We start from the raw sequence: 22,445 nt of genomic DNA on the forward strand, positions 1-22,445 counted from the left end.
ATCACATTAGTGGTGTTGTATTCACTAAGTCGCAAAAATATGATTCATATAATCAGCACAATAACAAAAATAGTAAGTCTAATGTTATGGGGCATGCATCAAGGTGATATTAGTGTGTGTTCTTGATATCATAAAATAGTTTAATCTATTTGTGGAACTATATATCCAAATTTAGTCCTTATAAAAAGGCCTGTGATTTGTTCACTCCAGAAATTAGTAAGTCACCTGTTCTCGCTTGAAAGCCTTACAATTTGGCTCACAAGAATGATTGATGCAACTTTGCAATGGAAAGAATGCAGTGCCTGCAATGATACACAAGCATACATCAACATGGATGGAAAAGATTTCTAAATTATTTTTTAAAAGATGAAAAGTATGCATCACTTCACAAAAAAACAAAAAAGGTTGAATTTCTATTCAGTAATACAATATAAACTAATAAACACCATGGCATTACTAAGAACAATAACAAGAGATAAGACAAAATGTAGTCACTTGTTTTGAGCATGGACAGTCCAACTCTTTGCTGGAAAACAACAATCACATTCTTCTTTAAATAGTTGGACTAAAATAATGATAAATGTAAAATCCTTTGAGCTGACAAGGGCTATTTCTTCCATTGCTAACTGAGATGAATGGCTAAACGTAGCAAACTGGTTGGCTGAGTGTTATGAAATTCAAAACAAATATTTCTAGTTAGAATGAAGAGAATCTTACCTGCAAAATAGAACTATCATTTCATTTGGATTACAACAGAAAACATTAGCCATCAATTCAGTGTCCCTCCCATAAATGTGTTTTACTTTAACCATATAAGCATGTCAAGTTGATTGTTCAAGTTAAAGCAATCAGCAATGGAGCATAAATAAGATCACATTAAATTGAAATTTACAATTCTTGAACAACTTTGGTCAGCAAATAATATGGACAAACTAAATAAAATTCAATACCAACAAGAGTGAATCAACGAGATGATGGCACCAAGGAAGATTTGGCATATCATGTGTATTCCACATTACGTTAAATTCCATCATGGAAATTAGTTGCTTGGCTTGTGGAAAACTGTGTTTACTCTTACTAGGCCTACACAGCTACTCTTGATAGTTCATAAATCTTTACATCACATATTAATTGTCTTAGACAATGAAACAAGAACCGTGTAGGGAAATAATATTTCTAGAGAAGATCATCCTAACTCCAATCCAAAGGAAGTCTTTTGACATCCTTGTTAAAAGAGTCTATAATGACTTTGGTCTACTGCTCATACTATTTGAAATACTTACAATTTACGACAAAGTTTCATAGGATTGTTCCAAAGGGAATAGTCTTGAAGCCCTAAATGATGGAGTTGCCAAGATATATTTACAAATAAAATCTTATCATTTGATTTCCATCAAGTTCTGTCTTATTGGAAAATTCAACAAAATATGGAATGAAAAGTCAAATTTGTATTTATAATAAGTATGCCATGATATGAACATGAAGTCCATGCAATTGCAAAAGTATCAATAATTAATCATGAAATACTCAAGAGTGGAAATCCATGTGATAGCATGATTATATATGGGCCTATATATATGTTGTGTTATGATTTCAAAGGATGTGTAATAACAACAAATCATCAAGGAGTTGTTGCTTCCAAGTGTCATGTCCAATCAATTGCGTATAGAATCTCTAGTTTATGTAAAGACTTAAATTTTGTTGGACATCATAAAAGAGATCCTATGCAGGCCTTCCAAGACATATCTAATGTGAGTGTTGTGCTCTGCACAACACACCCCGTCTTAGACAGGGGACCCCCGTCTGCCTTAACGTGCCTTCGTGTGGTGGAACGAGGGAGAGCTTGGGATTTCATTCAAACAAAATCATTCCTTTTGTTATCACGAAGCCTCCCATGCCTTCCAAAAATGCCGAGAAAACCCCAACCCTACTGATGCCCAATATTGTGCCGATAAGGGCAAAACGAAATAGGAGTCATGTGTTTTGACCAAAGGCAATCCTGACTCACATCCAAGGGCAAGCAAGTAAAATTGATAGTATGCGTGATCTAAATGCCTTTGCAAATACTGAAAGAAATCCCCGAAGAAATGTGGAGGGGGGAAATGAAATGCTAAGCTCTTTCATCTCCAAATGCCGTGAAAATGTCGAAAGACAAGCTTGAAAGGAAAAAAGAAACAAAAGTCAGTGTTTTTTCTTGTCAAAAATAGGAATCGACATTCTTTTGCCCGACGACGTGTGCCTCGAATCTCCTATCTTCCCCGAGAAAATGCCAAGCGTGGCAATTTTAAAAGTCAATGCAAATTAAATTGAAAATATTTAAAGGGAGGACACGAAATTTCTCTCTAATCGCCACATAAGGCCGAGTTTTGCCTATTTAAAGAGGTGGTGTTCTAAATTTCGCCCCTTAGAGTTAAGTCGCCCCAAGAGATATGTTTAAAAATTAACTAAGGGGGGCATTTTAAGAAATCAGGTTTGCATTTCGGCCCAAAAGGCCGAATTTTTCCTCCCTAGTTGAATCACGCAAAGAGGAAAGTGAAAATTTTCTTTTTTTTAAAGAAGGCCTCTTGCGTTTTACTTGAAAAGGCCGAGTTTCAAAAAGGGGTCGCATTTCACAAGAGAAAAGACGAAAGCTCGACATTTTTCATATAAGTTTATAAAGAGAGTTTTCTTTCGCCCTCGTAAGCCAAGTTTTTTTTTCCCTCGAAGCTTGACATTGCCTTGAAAACATTTAATATTTGTTAAAATCAATTAGATTTTTCAAGGTGATTAGTTGAAATCAATTGTTTGTAGATTGATGTCGTTGGAAATAGCTAGGGTGGCAATCTGAGGCGCAAATTGAAGATGTGGTCGTGATCGAAGTTGGGAAGCAAAGATGCAACGCACAAGATCAAAATGGTGCTCCCAGAAGTGCTGCCAATGAAGAGCGCACTACAGAGCTAGAGTAAAGCACGAGGATACGCACCACCACCGAGCAACAAGTTGAAGTCCACCAGCAAGATTGAAGACAAAAGAACACACAGAATGCTACAAGCGTATGCATACTCAGAAATACACAGCTGGAATTGATTCCAGAAAATTAGTTTGTAAAACTGAACTGTTTTAATGTAAATAACTACCCGTGAGCCCCTTATTAATGCAAAATAAAACAAGGGTACACAAATCAGTTATTCCTCAGCTACTTGATTGACCAAATTGATGTCAAATAGTGGTTGGTAGTTGAGAAGGTGGTTGGGAGGACAACTGAAAGTTACTAGGCATGGGCTAAAGCTGCCAAGCTTCTAGAAGGTAGATTGCAACCATTGGATGCAGTCAATCCTGACCCTTGATTCAAATTCTAAAAGTCTATAAAAGGCAAGGCCTTTATTTTGTAAAGGGTTGGATTTTTAGTAGTTAGAGTTTTTAAGAGTTAGATTTTAGATAGCTAGATAGTTAGATGCAGTTTTCAGATTAGGATAGAATAGGACTGCTGTAAGAAATTGTTGTAATGGCAATATAAATCAATATATGAACATTGAAGTATGGTGTTGGTTATTTTGGTTTTCTCCTGTTTGCATGGTTTCCCTTCAGCTAGTTAGAATTAGAGTTCAACGATTTTAATAGCAAAGTGTGAGGGTATTTGATGCATTTCAAGTTCATAACATTGGGGTCCAGCTGATTGCAAGCCACCGTGTATGGTTAGTCTAAACCTTACTATTGTGCTTAGTTCAACTGTAGGTGTTTGTTTTGGGCTGCCCCAGAATTGGGTGCCTAAATGAATTCATGCAGTCTAAAAATCCTTCATTCCCTTGGAGCTTGCACTATCCCTACAAAGTTGTGAGTATATCTCTGGTGAAGCAAGGGTTAGTTTATTTGAAATCTGTCTACCTGTAGCACCAACCATTACTACCAATGTACTTTGGAACCCTACACCATTCTCTTTTGCTTTTATTTCCCAGTCTGAGAATCGCAACATCGTCGGATGCAGGCCAACTTGTTGTAAATGTAAGCCCCCTTGTGTTACCAGCAAAACACATCAAACTGTTGAGTTATTCCGCAGTCAAGACCTAACATTTGGAACCTTGAGGTCGTCCCCTTCTATTGTTCATAACAGCATTAGGGATTTCCTTATTCAAGAGAGGATACGATACTCAACATTCTATTATGTGTTGACCGGAAGGAGTTGGCAATCCGACTTTAGCTGCGTGAACAAGTGTCACTAACACTTGGTGATCTCTTACCATGTATTTCCCACACTTAATCTAATATAGTTTCATTTGACATTGTTCACATGATTCTTTGCATACATGATGTGATCGTATCACTCATTAAATATGACTCTGCTTATCTTCTATGAATGTTCTTGTTGACGTGTTTTTTAGGACTACACCGAACACAGAATAAAGTACCAACGGTCACCTTACTCTCTCTTGATCAAAACTAGTCTGTATGCTAAGATTGCATGAAAAGTTCAAACGGCTAACTCCAAGGTTCCTTCAATGCATGGACGTGACTCAGTCAGTTGATGGGTTTGTTGCTAACCCAAGGGGCCTTATGCATTCACTTGAAGAAGAGAGCAAGTTCAAGGATTTCGATACGAATGATTTGCAATGAAAGCTCTATTTTTTTTTGGATTTTTGGATTTAGGATATGCGGAAAAGTAAATGAGAATAGGGTAGAGAGAACTATACTACAACTAATCTAATCCTATGAACATGGAGATGGGATTACTTATGCAAAATCCAAACACGCTTCTCTTCGCCAGCAATGCACTACACGAAGGCGATGCAATCTTCAAAGGGTGTGTTAAAGATTTTTAAATCATCAATAGAAACCATCAAATCGAACAATCTCTATTGATATTCAAAGTGAAACATACACGAATAACGAGGGCTCAGGCAAACTTTGCATAGTATGCAACAATCAGCTGCACACCAAAAGTATGAGCACGAGTCTTGCATCAAGCAATCCTATCAAATCCAGTCCATCTAATAACATGAAAGCAAATCTAATCTATGAAGAGAGTGAGACCATGCGAGCTCCAAAACAACACAAGAACACACCAAAGATAGAACAATGTATTAAGTGTTTGCTTCAAAAACTCTTAGCAACAGTCTTTGACAATAATCTCTCCTACTTACAAATGAGGGGGGTCACCCCCTTATATAGGCGCCTGGCATTGACTACATACGAACCCTAAAGATTCCCCACTCAAGATGCAACAAGGTGGGAACTGGCTATTAATGCCCACAAAGCCCATATACAATTATTCCAAAATCCCAAAAATGGCGTCCATTAGTGCATTAAATGCACCCCATTACATCAAACATGACATAAATACAATAAACATTCCCATGCAAGAAATAAATGCCCATCATTCCCCATGCGACAGATACATCCGCCGAGAATCTGTCATAAGATCAATAATAAGGCGGCTGCATGCAAGAAGATTCCTCGTGCATTCAACATGCATTGACTGGGCCACCACTAAGTCAAAAATATTCCAGTAGTAAATATGTCGCCACTATTCAGCCAAAAAATTCTTGTCCAAGAATGGATGACCATTATCCCGATCATTTATTGCATATGCAATGAATTTACTAATGACGGCTTTCAGTTCTCCGATGGAGATACTTGGCACATTTTCAATATCAAATTCCATCAAGGTAATTTCTTCCTCGCTCTTAGAAAAGAAGCTTTCCCATTCCATCATGATTTCATGTGTCTTCTTCATTGTACTGGAAAATGAAAAAACATTTGCAAAATGTTCCTTAGGGAATGAGCCTACGAAGAAGAACTCATGCAATTGAGATTTCAAGGAGTTCACTATTACTCCATTCTCATTGAGCTTCCTTGCGAATAGTGCCTCAATTGCATTGATGATTTCCTCCTGCACCTTTTTGATCGAGTCCTTCAAAGTTAAAGACTCCATGTTGAATTTATCAAAGGTGTTCTTTCCTGAGCAAACAGCACAGAACCACCGGGGAAAGTCATAAAACTCGCTCTCCTAAATTACTTTTCCATCAATTAGAGTTTACCTTGGAATCTTTGTCAGAGCCCTGAGCCGCGGAATGGTTAAGTCTTGGTATATGTGAACATCTTCCCACAATCCTTCTACTGTCTCCAATCTGTTCAAGAGGGCTATGAACTTTGAATGAAGTTGAGCCAAGTCCTCGATGAATTTTCCTACTTCAGTGTAAACATCTTCTATCCATTCCCTGGAATTTTGTGCCATTGCTCTAATTATTTCCGCATCATCAACAACTTCCTTAGGAAGGGAAGAAGTAGGAAGGAATGAAGGACTTGCCTCCCTGAGTGGCCTTTTCAAACTTCTGATGTACTCGCATAGAGCTCTATTTTCCTCCCTCAACCTCTTACATTTCGCCTTTGTCTTCAACATCTTTTCCTTCATGGCTAAGGAAGATTCTTTGAAATCTCCAATTACTTGTCCCATGGAAGCAGGACCAAGATCAACCTGTCTCATAACATAATCTTCCTGCCTGATTTCATTCCTGTCCTTATCCACTGCAGGCTCAGCAATGTGCAAGGTCCGGGATCCACACTCATCCCCCACAACTTTTGAAAATTTCTAGGGAGCCTTCCTTTCTGCCGGCTGATCCATCTTCTTCAACAACTCTTCTAATTCCCAAGCTGGATCAATTTCCTTTTTTGGTTCCTTCCTCAGCCTTTCTATCAACCAATCTGGAGTGGGAATGGAGTGACTATGGATTTCCATATGCTCCCGCTCCTGTGATTCTTCTTCCATTTCGCCAAGGATGGCTTCCACGAAGCTATCCTGATGAGTCTCTTCCTAGTGTGGAGGACTTTCTTGTTTTTGACTTCTTGGTTGATTGGGTCTGTGTGAAGCACTAATGCTAAGTATATCTGGTGCTGGAGTATTGCCTCGAGGTGGATCTGTTGGATATGCAAACATCTCTACCTCATATACACTGGAAGAACTTGTCGGTGACTGCACCCTTGCTCTCTTTTGCAGAAATTCTTCTTGTCACACTTCTTGTTGAACTTCCTGTGGAACCCCCTGCTGGATATCTTTCTTCCTTCCCATCCTTGGTCTGTTTGGCACACCCTCCCCTTTATCAATCTGACCTTCTCCTTCTGCCTGGGCCTATGAAGATCCTTCGGTTGTTTCATTATGGCAATCTAGACTTCCCATTAGCCGATACGTCAAATGAATATTTCCTTCTGCCAACTTCCTTATCTGCCGATCAACCCAATGGTTAGTGAATTTCAGCACCGGTCTAGCCAGGACATTCAAATCATCAATTTTAGGATCCGACCAATCAAGCAACTGAATGGGCTGATCTTTCACTTTCTCAAATTCAGGTTGCATTAAATCCGAATCCGAATCCTCTTTCACCTGATCCGGCACCTGGTAAATTTCACTTATCCTGATGGTGTCAAGGAGCAGTCTGGAATACATTTCTTGCGGACTTCAAGGTCATCCTCGGCACTTGCCCAATAATCTTCTAAGTGAAATTTGTGTATGAATTTCATGCTAGCAACCTTCCTGATTTGGCAGTAAGGATCATACTGAGATCTGGATGTATAAAATGGCAAGCGATAGAATGCCAACTCCTCCATTGCACTTTCAGCCACTTCCAAACTTGGGCAAATTTCCGTTAAGTCACCTAGGACAATTGGGAATTCGATGGACTGCTTCTTCATCTGTAATTGATCATAGGTTGTTAACTGCCTCATGAGTTCCAACAGTATGAGTTTGTCTGATGGATACCTTGGCAACTTGTATGATTGGAATGAAAATCCCTGCGTCCTGATGTAGGTGAATTTTGGAAACTGTAAGAATGTGGCTCCATACTTCTAAACCAGGGCCCTTGCTTGTGGCGATACCCTTACGTGCAACTGCTTGTGCATAAGTCGTGTCAAGTACATAGTGAAGGTGTCATTCGCCAACCTGCAAGAACTAAGATTATGAAGATGCAGCTGGGGATAACAATCATGCACTTTCAGCTGTGCCGGTTCGCAGCCCATGATTCCACTTGTTCGCAGACCATCAAATCCTTCCCTTCGCGCAAGCATATAGATTACGTAGGAGCTCATGAAGAAAGACTGGGACTTTCTTTCTTTTAAGTTCCTCAGTTGTTCGTGCAAGTAATGACTAATCAATCTGGCCCAGTCAACTAGCTCGTTTGCATTCATGATCTCGCCTATATAGAAGAACATCCATGTTACAAAGTTCACAATATGTGAACATCCCATTACTCTACTCAGCATCTTTATTAGGTCCACATATTCCTGTTTGAACTCAAAGATAGTGAGAGTCTTTGGCATTTTGGAGACATGTGCCCTAGGCTTTAGCAACCACTGTTTATTGATCAAGTCAGCACACCTGGTAGGACCTACGTCATATACTATTTGAGCTCCACTAATAGTCATGTACGTCATGGAATGGTGTGAAGGAATTCCGAAAGCTTCACCAATTGACTCTGGAGTCAATGTCGCCAGCAGCCTGCCATTTGACATTGAAATTGTCTTCCGCTCCAGATTATAATGCTTTGTGCACTCCAAAATCAAATTTGGACACTGAATAGCAGGAGGAAAACCAGCTGCTGCAACAATTTCTCTTTTGACAAATTTGACAACAATTGGTGATGGATTGTCCTGTCGTCCCGAACATTCTGATCTTTAAGGCAGCCAAATTGAATGTGCCCAAATTTGTATCACTGATTTCCTTCCATCCGGAATTCATCTGGGAACTAGGAAGGAAGCCTTTCATCTCTGCCTTGATCAATGCTTGCCTAGTGTGGTTAGTCGTCTTGCTTGATTCTGCCATCCTGAAAAGCACCTTGCAAATGATGAAAAATCGACTAAGTATGACCTCTCTTCACTTCTCCAATTCTTCTTTCTCAAATCCTGCACGTGAGAAATGAAATGCCTCTCCATGCTTATACAGAATTCTTCAAATCGTACTGCTAAGTTAGGAAGCGTTAATTTGGCAACTGAATTTATTATGCATCACACTTTCCCAATCACTGCGCTATGCAAAAGAAACTTCCCTTGTAATTAAGTTTGAATTTGGAAGTTTCACTTAATGCACTAAGTTATGCATCATACTTAGAATATTCCCTTTGCCAACTCATTAACTTTCCATGCTTTCAAATTTCAGAGGGACATTGAAAGATTCTTCAAGATTCGCTTGATTCTCAATCCTAGCTTGACTTCTCCTGCTTCGAAAGGAATTTTTAATGCTTCTTCAACATCCCCTATTTTTTAGGGATCCTCCTAAAATTTAGGAGTCGGGTCCATTAGATAGAGAAATTTCCCACGATTTTGAATCCATAAAAAATTCAAAATTCAAAATTCAAAATTCAGATAAGATTCAATGCCTAAAAATTCAAAATTCAAATTTTTTCCCGAGGGGATTTTGCTTTTCATTCCTCCTTGACCCTTGGATTTTCATGCCTTTGCCAAATTTCTTCAATTTTCCGGTTTGGGCATGGAATTCATGGCAGGCGGAATCCATCACTTCCTTGATTCTCCTTGCATACCTCATTATAGCGCCTTGACTTGGCTTAGGGCGGATTTTTCAACTTGTCATGGAATTCGTGATTTGGAGGATTTTCCTTCAATACCCCTCTTTAGCGCCCTCCCTGAGTGTTGGGCAAAATTTCCCTAAGGTGGAGGAATTGACTATTTTTCCTTCCTTCCAAGCATACTACATTTTGGCACCCTTCCATGTCTTAGGGTGGAAATTTCACCTGGATAAGGAATTCCACTATGTTGTGCATCCTTACTTGACCCCTCAAATTTGGTGCCCTCCTAAGTGGTGGGGCAGATTTTCACCATGAAGGAGGAGCTCGACATTTTTATCCGTTCTCCATGAGCATACCATTTTGGCGCCCTCCTTCACTTCTAAGCGGTATTCTGACTTTGTCAAGGATTCATCAACTTTCAGCGCATTCCAAGGACTCGTCAATCTTGCGCCATCCACAATGTTTGGGCGCTATTTCACCTAAGAGAAGGAATTCACAATTTTCTCCCTCCTTCCATGACACTTGAGTTTTGGCCCCTTCCTTTCATGTTGAGCACTATTTTGACCAAGGAAGGAATTCATTGATTTTTCTCCTTTCCATCTCCACCTGAGTTTGGTGCCTTGGAATGCAATCTGGCATGGGTGAAGGAATTCCACTTGTCTTAGATTCTTCATGAACTTAGATGAATTTTTGAGCTTCTTCTAGATGAGGACGTGATGTGATTTCCCGGACTTGGATAAATTTTCCGAGCTTTCTACTTCAGGAATGGACTTTCAACACAGCCATTTTTTGACTCTCTCTGTCTGCTTTGACTTTCAGGGATTAGAAGTAGTCGTGAATGTTCGGCCTCCATCACATTGCCTGAATGGTCCTGGCAAAAATGAACTTCAAAAAAGAAAAACCTTTAGAACATCAGTGTTAGACCCCAAAACAAGACACGGAATGACTTTCTAAAAATAGAAACTTACTAAAAATAGTTAGTTTGATTTTTCTCAAAATGACGACATTCCAGGACTCAGTAAAATCCCTAAAAATAGAAAGTTGCTCCTTTTTGGCTCAAATTTTACTAGGAGGTTCCATGAAGGGTCCTAATTCTAGTTGTATGTTCAGTTTTTCCAAAACCCTAATAGAAAACCCCTAAAATCTAGGACTAAAGGCAAAAACCCTAAAATTGAAGAAACAAGCCTAGACTTCACCAAAATCACTCAAACGAAAAGCAGACTTAATAAATCTAACCCCTGAACACTCGCAAAGCAAAAGAATGACGAGATTGCCACCAAAAGACCCCAACAAACAAAACCAAATGACCAAGAGGGCCTAAAAAGTAGGGGGTCCCCATCCGGGATGGGGTGATGTGTGATTAGGTCACAACAGTTCTCAACGTAAATGACTATCTTCTCTCTTCACTTAAAGGAAATATACCAGTCTAGAATGTGTCAAAGAAAATATCTAATACTCACAAGCAACAAACAATATAACAACTCACAAATGAAATAGAAACTTGGCATATGCTCATATCCACTGCAGTGTACAATTCCCAAATAGAGAGCAACAAAACCAAAGAGAATACCAAAGAAAGCCCCCTTAACAAGTGGGATTGTGAAAATACAACAGCCCAAAAGACATTTTAGTTGGAGAACTGCCTCACAGAAAGCATGTATTGAGCAAGAATAATCACAAAATTAAATAAGTAGCCATGCATGACACAATACTCAATGATGTTGTTGCTCTGCCCTAAAAGTTAATAAGATAATTACTGATTTCTCAAAAGATCTCCAGCCACAAAATATCCTAGTGCAAAACAAAAAATCTTTCACTTTTTTCTTTTTCCTTGATATCATTCCAAAATCAAATTTTAACTCAAACTCTTCCCAAGAAACTCAAGCTAATTGTGCACTTAAAGGAATAATTTTTCCCTGCATCTCTACTCACTTATGCATGACAAGTCGTATTCTAAAAGAGGAGTGTCATTGTTAACCGTCAAAAAAATGTAATCTTTTTCTCGGACTATAGACACCCCAAAAATCAAGTATGGCATTATCCTTGCTAACATCAATGTCACTCCCACATGATTCATGCTCCTCTTGATGTCAAATCTGAAATCATGACATTCTCTCATCTAATTACATCTCTTCTAACATTAGTCCCTCAAATGTCTTGGATAATGCCATCTTGACATTGTTCTTACCAATGATGATATTATCCTACCTAATATTAAATTTCCTATTAGACAACTAACATCATTTTGTCTTTATTACACATCCAAATGCTCCTTAAGTCTGATGCAACTCTAAATCAATTTTCTAATGATGTCTCTACCAGCCTTCAAATTATTGAATTTCATGGACTTTGTTTATTCTAATTGCCTCTACCAAATTTACGAATTTCTGTCATAATCTCCAAAAAAAAATAATAAATAAATTAAAAAAAAATCTTGGGGAGTCTTAAAATCTTTTCTTGCCTCAATAAAATGAATTTGGAAACTGAAACGTTATCCTCAAGATAAAGTATAATGGATTTGACAGCTGAAATTTTGAACTTCACCTCTGAGTTGACCATGGTTATGCCAAATGTTTAGCTAATTTCTATTTTATTCTCTATGAACTTATGGCACCAAGTTTTGTCTTCAAATAAAATTTTGAAGCGAACAGTTTTTCTTCAAGTAGTTGTACCCATACAAAAGAATTCATATTAAGTTAAATTCCAAGTATAAAACATGTAATTTGTCGCTTGTAAGTTGTTTCTGATTCATTGTTGCCAATAGTTGCTACTATTGTCATCACCAATTATAGTCAGCACCTATGCAGGACCCACAAAAGGAGGTTTCCATGCACACCAAACAAGATGGATGTGCCAGCTAGGGTGCAAGAAAGAAAGAAATTATGTTAATGTCCACAAATGACCAAAACTAAGTCAATGGGACTCAACAATACATAAGTATAGAATAAGAGAAACCTAGAAAGGACCCCACAAAGGAAAAGCAAAGAGCAATGAGATACAAAAGAAGGGACCATCAACAAAAGTGGTCAAGAAACTAGTAAATTGTCATGTCACCTTTCTTGGAATAAACCCAAATAGAAGACTTTTAGCCTATCCTTATTTACAGTAGGCTAAAGAAGAAGAAACTTTACATTTTGTAAATATATAATAATATTTTAAGTGGGACAAATAATTTCAAATTTAAAGGCCAACTTAATAAAATTATTATAATAATAAAAATAAGAAATAAAAAGTTTTCATTATTACCAATATTAAAATTAAAAAAAGCATTTTGAATGCTAAATAAAATAAACAGAAGTATTTTTAAATACTTGAAATAAAAAATGAAATAAAATAAAAATATTAACTATATTTTTTTTGAAATACTTGGGAGGGAAATTTAAGACCCAAGAGCTCTTTATTTGAGGATCAATCAAGTTATCCTCTCTGCATCCAATTTCTAGATTTCAGCGAATTTTCTTAATTTACGGCATCCACGGATGAATACCCTTGATTTGTTTGGGGTTTGAAAGAACAAAAACCCTCTTGAATTCCAGATTTCAGATCTTTAAAAAAATATAATAAAATGAAACAACAAAAAGCATAAGGAGAACAATCAACAAAACATTAACACCAGGATTTCTCGTGGAGAACCCTTTCAGGAAAAAAACCACGGCATCAAATAGATTTCATTAACTCAAATGGGCACCAACCAATGTTACAAAAGTGAGCTTCAGGTGACAGAGAGCACCAACTCTCACAAAATCTGAAGCACAAACTTCATACATCATGAGCACCAACTTCGTTTCGCATAACACTGACATACTCAATTCTGTCCACTATCACACTCAATCCAATCTGATAAAAAATGCTCAAACAAATCAATCACTCTGATTTTCAACCTCCAGAGTATTATATTATTCTCACAATTGCACTACACTCCCAAATGTTATTAATAACCAGAAGAAAAGTTCCAGTTCAAATTTTGTCTCAGCATCGTATTCTTGACTCTCATCCATATCTGTCCAGCATACTTCAAAAAAAAAATTGCACCCATGAAATCTTCTGATTTTTGTCATCTCAGAACACACACTCGACACTTCGATTTTTCAAACATAAATTATATGTTTTCCCACACGGACATCTCCATTGCAATTGTAGGATATCATCACAAAAAGATCGCACACCTGATTGTGCACTACTCACTTCCAAAAATGCAGCTCGCACAAAAAAACGACTCAACCAATATTACCCCCAAAATAATATTTTTAACAACCAGCCATTTTTTACTGATTTCTAGCTGCACATAGCAATATTCATCCAATCAATTCATAGCATAAACAAAAGAGAAAACGGCAGCCTTCAAATGCGCTCAGCCCTGCATATTTTGAATAGACTGTTTTTTATTTTCAAGGCACTGTCACTGCCACCTTCAGCTCAATGAAATGAATAGCCACACAAATTAGAGTTATCCCCACGATTCAAAGTAACCGCAAGAAGAGAATAATACATCCAATAATTAATCACATCTTTCCATTTACCAAATCCAGCACACGATTTTTCAAAACATAATATACTTCACACAAATTTAATAGTGTACATACACAACCTGCGATAAACTCAGCAATCCCTTATGTGGCACTTCGTCGACTCAGAAGTATATTTAATTCATTCAAATGCCTATCCAAAGAAACGTTTGTCCTTACTTAGAAAGCTTTAACTGTACAGCATGAATATGCTTGGATAAATAAATAATATCCGACACATTCGTTGTGTGTTGCATTCCCACAAAAGTATCGCATAATCTCATTTATATGGCAGCATTCTTTGCAACGTGGAGCATGGATATAACAAAGAAAGAATATACCGAATCATTTAAGATTATCAAAAGCAGTCAACCCTTTTGAATATTCAAATGATGACATGGCAAATAAACTAACAAGATTGCTGACATGAGACAAGTAAGCACATAGGATGCTGATGCAGACACACACACTGCTCAACCAAACAACCAAGTAACTCCAGTAAGCATACAAGCACCTCAAACAAGCACACAAGCAGCTCAAGCTGCTCAACCAGGTAGACAAGTAGCTGAAGTGGGCAAAAAGGGAGCTCAAGCAGCTCAACCAGTCAGGTAGACAGCTCAAAACAAAAAGCCAACAACTCAAATAGGCCATAATGAATAATCAGCAACTTGACAAGCTCAGATAACCTTTGACATCAGTAAAAAAAATTCCAATAGAACCAACCGGGGAGGATCTCTCAGTACCATAGCCGATCCTTTTCAAAAGGGTTTCCATCCTGATCATATTCAATCTATGAATGAATAACTCAAAATAGGGTCTGCAACTAGGGTTTGCCGACGTGGATCGCGCATCTAGGCTCAGCGACGGGTTCCCTCCTGCGAGTGGAGGAGGTGGTAAGGCCTCCTCCATGGTGGTAAGGCCTTCCTCTTTACTTCTCTCCTGCATTCATTCTCCTTTGCATTTATTGTGCGTGATGAAGATAGGACTGTAGTTCATGTTTTTGTACATGTTGCCCTATGGGCGAGGATTCAAGCGTGTCGATCATTAATTCGGCTTAGCCGTCGGTCTCTAAGGTCAAGGTCGACGGTTTTAATGGCAACACTTTCCGAGATGCCATTATTGGCTCAGTTGTGCAGGTTCTGGATGAGGCCAAATTTGTTCTGGTAAGTGATACCAAACCAGGGAGCGATGGCGGAGGAGAAAACCTCGGTAAGGCCCCTCCCTCTCCTTTGCCTACCTTATCCATTTCGCCTAACGAATCAATGGCTAAGGCTATAGATTTGGAAAAGGCTAGACTACAAGATATAGCTATTTTTTTGCATCCACTGACATTGATAGATGCCCGGCTAGAAAATTTATGGATGATTGGATAAAAAATGTTTGGCTAAAAAAATTAGGGTTTAATTTTTCCTTTTACAGAATGGTTCAAAAAGGTCTTTTCATTATTTTTTTCAATGATAATAAATCTTAGGCGGAAGTTCTTAAGAAACAATTATGGGCCGTGGGGAAAACCACCTTAAGGGCTCTTAAATGGTCATTTAACACAATCAATGAGGAAATACTGGCACTATCTTGCCCTCAATGGATTCAAATCAAGAATTTACCTCCCATTTTCTAGAATTTTATTCCTCACATCATGGAACCTATAGGCAGAATGATAAGGGTAGACCGCTCGTCGAACCTGGTTCCTCACCTGGATGCCCGAGTTCTAGTTTCCATAAACCCCAGTGTAGATATTCCCAGATTTATTGTTATTAATCTTGGGGGTGAACAATTCACTTGTCTTGTTCAAGCCCTAGGCGGTCTAAATGTTTGTTTTTTGTGTAGGAAGGAAGGGCATATTAGAAGATTTTGCCCTATTATTAATGCTAGGAAAAGGGCTTCTAAAAACCCTGTTGACCATGTTTCTAAACTTGATTCTAACGGAGGTAACCCCTCCATTGGCCTCCAATCTTGGCGACAATTCTCCTTTAATGGGCAAACTTGACTCTCAGAGAAGCCATAAACAAAGCCGTCTCTGGCTTCCTGAGTGAGAAAAACAGTAGAAATCCCTACTATTGATAACTCTGTCGTCTTTGATACTTTCAATGCCGATCCCCCTCCACATTCTACTATGTCAGAAGCCATATCGCAGTTGGAGGAAACGAAGGACAAGGGCTTCCAGGTGGTAAGTAGGAAGGACAAGAGGTCAAAGAGGAAAAATGCACAACAACTCACATTGGAAAAAATTAGAGCGCATGGGCATGAGCAGAAGTGCTCCTCCGCAGTACTCATGGAAGAAGATGCTCTTGAAGCTCTGCCTGAGATTAAATTTTCTAAAAATAATAATGGGCATTATCTCATTAAATCTATCATTAGAAATTTTGAGGGGATAGAGAGGGATACCAGTGATTTGGAAAGGATGGAAATAGTCTCCCCTCCCCTCGGCAATTCCACCAATTTACCGGATTCTAATCAATTTCAGGTGCTTGCTAGTCAACCTGAACCAACAAAGGAATTGATTGATTCCTTGGATTCCCAAGGAGAAGGAGATTGCCCCCACCCTCGTCAAGCCATTGATACTACGGTGTCTACCCCTCCTGAAGCTAACAAGTTGATTGATCATGACGGTGTTTTTTATGAGATCGTCCCTTCTGACCCAACGATTGGCAATTCCAATCCTTACAACATTCCCACTCTCATCGAATTTCGCATAACTGAGGTAGATAACCCGCATGATGGCTCCTCATTGGGCATTCATGAGTCCGCAGTAGAGATTGACTTAATTTCCAACTACTCTGTCACTAGTGGTGAGGGGGTCTGGGAGAGAGGAGCTTTGGATGAGGAGATTTCAGAAACAAAAGCTAATACGAGGAGCAAAAGTGGCAGACCTCTAGGATCCCAAGAATAAAAACTCTCCTTTGCATAAGAAATCCAACCGTAAACCTAGCATGCCTAAGTGTTTTAGCAGCTTCCAAGCTGCCAAGGAAGACAATTAAGATTTTGCTGACCATGAAATGCATTTTGTGGAATATTCAGGGGATGGAATCTCCTGACAAGAAATATATTGTTAGAAGAATGATGAAACAACATAAAGAATTGGACGTTGTTATGCTTCAAGAAGTCCAGGCCATTAATTTCTCATTCGATGTTAATTTGAATTTTGTTTGGAAAGATGCTCTAAAGTTTTGTACCAAACATGAAAGGGGATGGGGGGAGTTGTGATCCTCATCAATCCCAAATGGAAAGACTCAATTGTGTGTTCCGGAATATCCCTATGTAACAGAGCAGTTTGGGTTTCTGTTAAAAATGGTGAAAACACTTGGTATTTGTACAATTTACGCTCCTAATGATTATAGGGAGGGAGCCAATCTATGGCAATGGCTCGCATCCTTACCAAACATCCCATGGATCATGGGAGGAGACTTTAATATGATTGAGCACTAGGAGGATAAGATGGGAGGTTACAAATTGGATTGGAAAGGCGGAGAGAAGATTAATTGGGATAGGCTGCAAGGGATGAAGAGACTGTATGATCCGTTAGAAGGTATGAGATCTTCCAACAAAGAAATTTGGTTTACCTGGTGTAACTACCAAAAAGGTAATAATAGGATCTACTCTAGACTTGACAAATTTTATGCTAATAAGGATTTCTTTTCTTTTGCACCTAATCAACATGGTTGCCCGGTGGGGGTCTGGCCTTCCTCTCTTTTTGACCATCACCCCATTATTACCCAATTTTCATTGAGAGAGGGTATCAAGGATCAGATTGAGGGCAATAACAAATTTATTCTCAACACAAAACTGTTGGAAGATCATGATGTTCTCGCTGCTATCCACATTGTCAAGCTCTTTAACAGATGGAATTCTCACTCTAATTCCTATATTGCAAGATGGAACGCCTCTGTGATTGGTTGGCAAAACGTACTTAAGACTGTGGGAAAAAAGAAAGCTAAGGATGTGAGGCAAATTGAACTTATCCTCATCTCCAATCTGCACAAGGCAGAAGAACAGATCCAAAATGACCCGAGTAGTGATGTCCTTTCCTAGTCGATGGCTATGGCTAGAGATAAACTTAGGAAATTGCAACATGACAGAGCATTAGGAGCAAGGGCGAGAGCCAGAATGCATTGGTTGCAGCAGGGTGATAAAGGTTCTAAGTTTTTCTTTAAGTATCTTAAGCAGAAACAAACTAGAGAAAGAATGGATAAGTTGTGGGTAGAAGACAAAGAGATCTCTAGTGGGGAAGGCATCATGGCAGAATTCCTGACCTTTTACCAAAAGCTTTTCTCATTTGAGGACTCACCTACTTCTCTTCTTACCAAGGAGAGATGTCGCTCTCTCATTCCTAAGCTTCTTTCACCTGAAGAAAATCAGAGGCTAAACCAACCATTTTCAGTGGAGGAAATCAAGAGAGCCATTAACTCACTTCACAATGATAAGGCCCCAAGCCTTGATGGACTCTCCATTGAATTCTACAAAGCCAATATCAAATGGATTGCAGATGACTTGCTGGAAGTGTATAAGGAAGCCACTGAGCAAGATTCCTTTGGGGCTGATATTAATAGAGGCCTTAATTAATTACTTCCTAAAGAGAGGGATAAGGCTCTCATAAAAAATTGGAGGCCTATCACTCTCCTCAACGTTTCCTATAAAATTCTAGCCAAAATGCTAACTATCTGACTAGAAAATATCCTTCCTAGACTTATATGTGCCACTCAGACAAGCTTCATTAAAGGCAGATACATACTTGAAAACCTGATCACCAGTTGGAAGGCAATGGAATGGGCCAATAACTCAAGTCAGAAGGTAGCTATGTTTCTTCTTGACTTTGAAAAGGCTTATGACAGGGTTGAATGGAAATTCATCATCATGATGCTTGAAGCATTTGGTTTTCTCGAGGTATTTTGTCACCTTGTCTAGGTCCTCCTCAAGGATGCCCATGCACAAATTGAAGTTAATGGTTCCATCTCATAGGCATTTCAGCTTAGTAGGTCTTTTAGGCAAGGATGTCCTCTTGCCCCTCCCCTCTTAAATTATTGCCTCAAAAGCTTTGTACTACCTGTTAAGAGATGACACCTTATCTCCTAAAGTAAAAGGAATTACTCTACCGGATAAATCAGATCTGCTTAACATACAGCTTGCAGATGATACTGCACTATTTCTCAAGCTATCTAAGAGTAACATGGATTCTTTATCCTTCAAACTTAAGATGTTATGTGGGTGCAAAAATTTCACAGTCTAAATCTACCTTGCTCAGTTGGTCTCATCACCCTCCTGATTGGCTTGCTCCCTATGGGTTTCAGTGGGGAGGACCTAACAAGATTGTCAGGATTGTCATGTTTTCAGCATGCTAAATTCATGTGTGTGCCTTCCTTGAATATGTTTGATTATCCCATGAGCATGTTTCATAATTACTCATAAATGTTTTAAGAGCTATGCTCTTACATCCCTTCTAAAATGAGGTGTATGTTTTAGATCACTGTGGTCCTTTCTGCAAACATAAATAAAATGAGAAGACAACCTAGGGACTATTGAAACAAGTCGATACTATGAAACCTTTAGGAAGGAAGAATGTGTGAATTGTGAAGTAATAGGATAAGAACTTAATAGGTATAGTAAGTTGCCTATAAATTGTCATAAAAGTATAAAGGAAACATGTTAGCCATTCAATATATTCATGATACATTTAATCTCAATCTAACACCTAAGTTACCAATACGTTAATATCTAACCATAACACCATTGGTCCAACCAAACCAATTTGTCATACATATGATTGATGACACTTTAAGGTGACCTTGTTCCTTCTCTTAGTAGATGAGAGGAAACTTGTCTTAAAATTACAACTTGAAATAGTATCAGAGTAGTGCAGCAGGAGATGGTTTAGGAAGGGGAGTACAAAAACAATTAGATACATCAAACCCTTGTAGAGTCATCTTGAACACTCTCTCCGTGATCATTGCTTGAGGACAAGCAATCTCGGGAAGGGCGGACGGACATATACCTATATAAATATTGTTATATAAGTATTATTACACAATCACCTACTCATTTCCATCCCTTATAAATATTACTAATAAATTTATCTAACAATAATATTTAATATTTAATATTTGTCCAACAATAATATTTAATAATTAATATTCATTTAACAATAATATTTTATATTTAATATTTAGTATTACCTGACAGTAATTTAGTGTTTAATATTCATTTAACAGTAATATTTAATATTTAATATATAGTATTACCTAACAGTAATACTTAATTATTCATTGCCGCCGATTACCAATAACAAAAGGGTGGCAGTCAAAACAAAGTCAGAATACCTTGAGGGGAAACGTGACCCCACATAAGCCATATCTCTCCCAACAGACACAGCCTTTACCCCAGTATAAAGCACGGGGAGGCAAACCACGGAGGATTTTAAGGAAGAATATTGCAGGTGAAAGATCACCCACAGGGTGATATCCTGTTCGAACTTCCAGGTATGCACACTAATAACCATTCATTGCTGACTGTAAGTTAAGTAGAAAGATAATCCTGTAATCATTCTTTAATATTATTCAAGATATGAACAATTTAATATATATATATATAAAATAATTGTATGACTATGTACACGAGAGAATAAATTAGTAATCCATTATGAAGAGAATAAGTAAGCAGTATTAACCAGATTTACAGTGATACAAATCCATCAAATACAAATAAATAAATGCATGACTACGAATTAATCTAATACTAAAATTAATCAATAATATAAATCAGAGATTCATAAATAAATATATAACATAAACAAACAATAATTCCTGTGACACAAACAGAATGCCTTTAAGCTGTCTTAAACCATTATCAACTCTGTATTTTCTATTCCCCAAGGGAGATGGGTGTTGCTAGGGAAGAGCAGAGTAAAAGCATCCAATAGAAAGCCCCAAGGGTGAAAGACTCCTCCTGGAATCTGGGCTACAAGCCCCAAGGGTGAATGGACTGAGTCCAGTAATCTGGGCTACATTAAAGAGGTGGTGTCAAGCGCCCTAGGCAGCCAAGCCCTCTTCTGGGAAAAGGATCAGATTGGTTTAAGTTTAGGCCTAGTTTTAAGAAGTTATCTTACAGCGCATTAGTTAGTTATACTTAATTAATAATGTAAGAAAGTAACATAGATGCTACTTTTGATAATTGACAGTGTATGACTAGGGGACATTACAATCTACCCTGCTCAGTTGGTCTGATCACCCTCCTGATTGGCTTGCTCCCTATGGGTTTCAGTGGGGAGGACCTAACAAGATTGTCAGATACCTAGGGATTCCGTTCTTTGTCTCTCCTTGTCTTAAGGATATGTGGAGTTGGATCAAAAGCAAGATTGAAAGGAAACTGACCAAGTGGAATAACCACTACCTCTCACTAGCAGGGAGAATGTAATGTCCCCGATTTTAGCCTGGAATTGTTTGTGTTGGATATGTGGAGAAATAAGGAAAAATCATTTAATTTAATATTATATAAGTTGTCTCATTATATTTATTTAAAATCATACGTGATATGACTTTATATTTTAGTTAAATTAATAAAGTGACTAAAGTATAAAATAAAAATAATTAAAGAGTCCCTTTAAAAAAAATAATTAAGTGTACCTACCCTCTTCTAGAAGGAATCTTATCATGGGTTATAAATAGAAGAGGGAAATGGAAGGATGGGCATCAGTTGTTTTGGTTATCTCTTGTATCGAGTTGTGGGGCCAAGGGTTGTCCGCAGAATAGATCCTAGGGAACGATACCTCCCTTTGATCAGCATAACTGAGGAGGTGAAAGACCCTCTAAAGGGTTGCTTTGTGAGTAAGGAGCACTCTACTTTTCACATCAGGCTTAAGGAGATTTTCATATCAGTCATAACAGTTTGGGAGTTTGCTTCAAACTCTCACTAGCCACGATTTTGTAGTTGAGGCATGTTTGATGCAAGCCTTCATAGTAGAGATCAGCAATTTTGTCTAGGAAGGAGGGTGATGCTATCTTGGTGTTTGGAAGGTGAAACAAATTGAATTGCAGACTTACATCAGATTGGCGCAGACTTCATGTTTCCCACGATTTGGTTCATGGCTCATTGTTGATGCACCAAAATTCACATTGGAGGACAGTGATTTCAGTCTAGGAGCAAGGGGATCCTTTTTGAGACATTTTGAATGAACATAGGTGACAAAACATTCATACTTTGGTGGTCTGACCAGACGGACCTGAGCATTGAAGAACCCATCAATTTGGGTGTTACCTCCTTGCATGAGCCTTGAGACTAGCCATTCAGTGAGGCGCTTCAATGTATCATTAAAAACGATCCATTAGAAAGTGATTTGGAGGAGTTATTGGCATATTACATCAGCATCTCAGTCATCTTCATACAGCAGCAGGGCCGAACTTTGGTTGGGTTCGATTGGGCATTGAGAAGACCCCAATATGATGGATATTGCTTGATTCTTCAT

General features: G+C 38.3%; 1 protein-coding gene across 1 annotated transcript in view; it reads right to left on the reverse strand.

Moving 5' to 3' along the window:
• The window catches only part of LOC131063587 (histone-lysine N-methyltransferase ATXR2), a 218,216-nt gene that overhangs the window by 30,882 nt on the left and 164,889 nt on the right, over positions 1-22,445 (reverse strand). Inside the window, exon 15 of the mRNA XM_057997450.2 lies at positions 226-302. Coding sequence (XP_057853433.2) covers positions 226-302 — 77 coding nt within the window. The remainder of the gene's footprint in view (positions 1-225; positions 303-22,445) is intronic.

The sequence above is a fragment of the Cryptomeria japonica genome, chromosome 4 (genome assembly GCF_030272615.1).
Source record: "Cryptomeria japonica chromosome 4, Sugi_1.0, whole genome shotgun sequence".
NCBI lineage: Eukaryota > Viridiplantae > Streptophyta > Pinopsida > Cupressales > Cupressaceae > Cryptomeria > Cryptomeria japonica.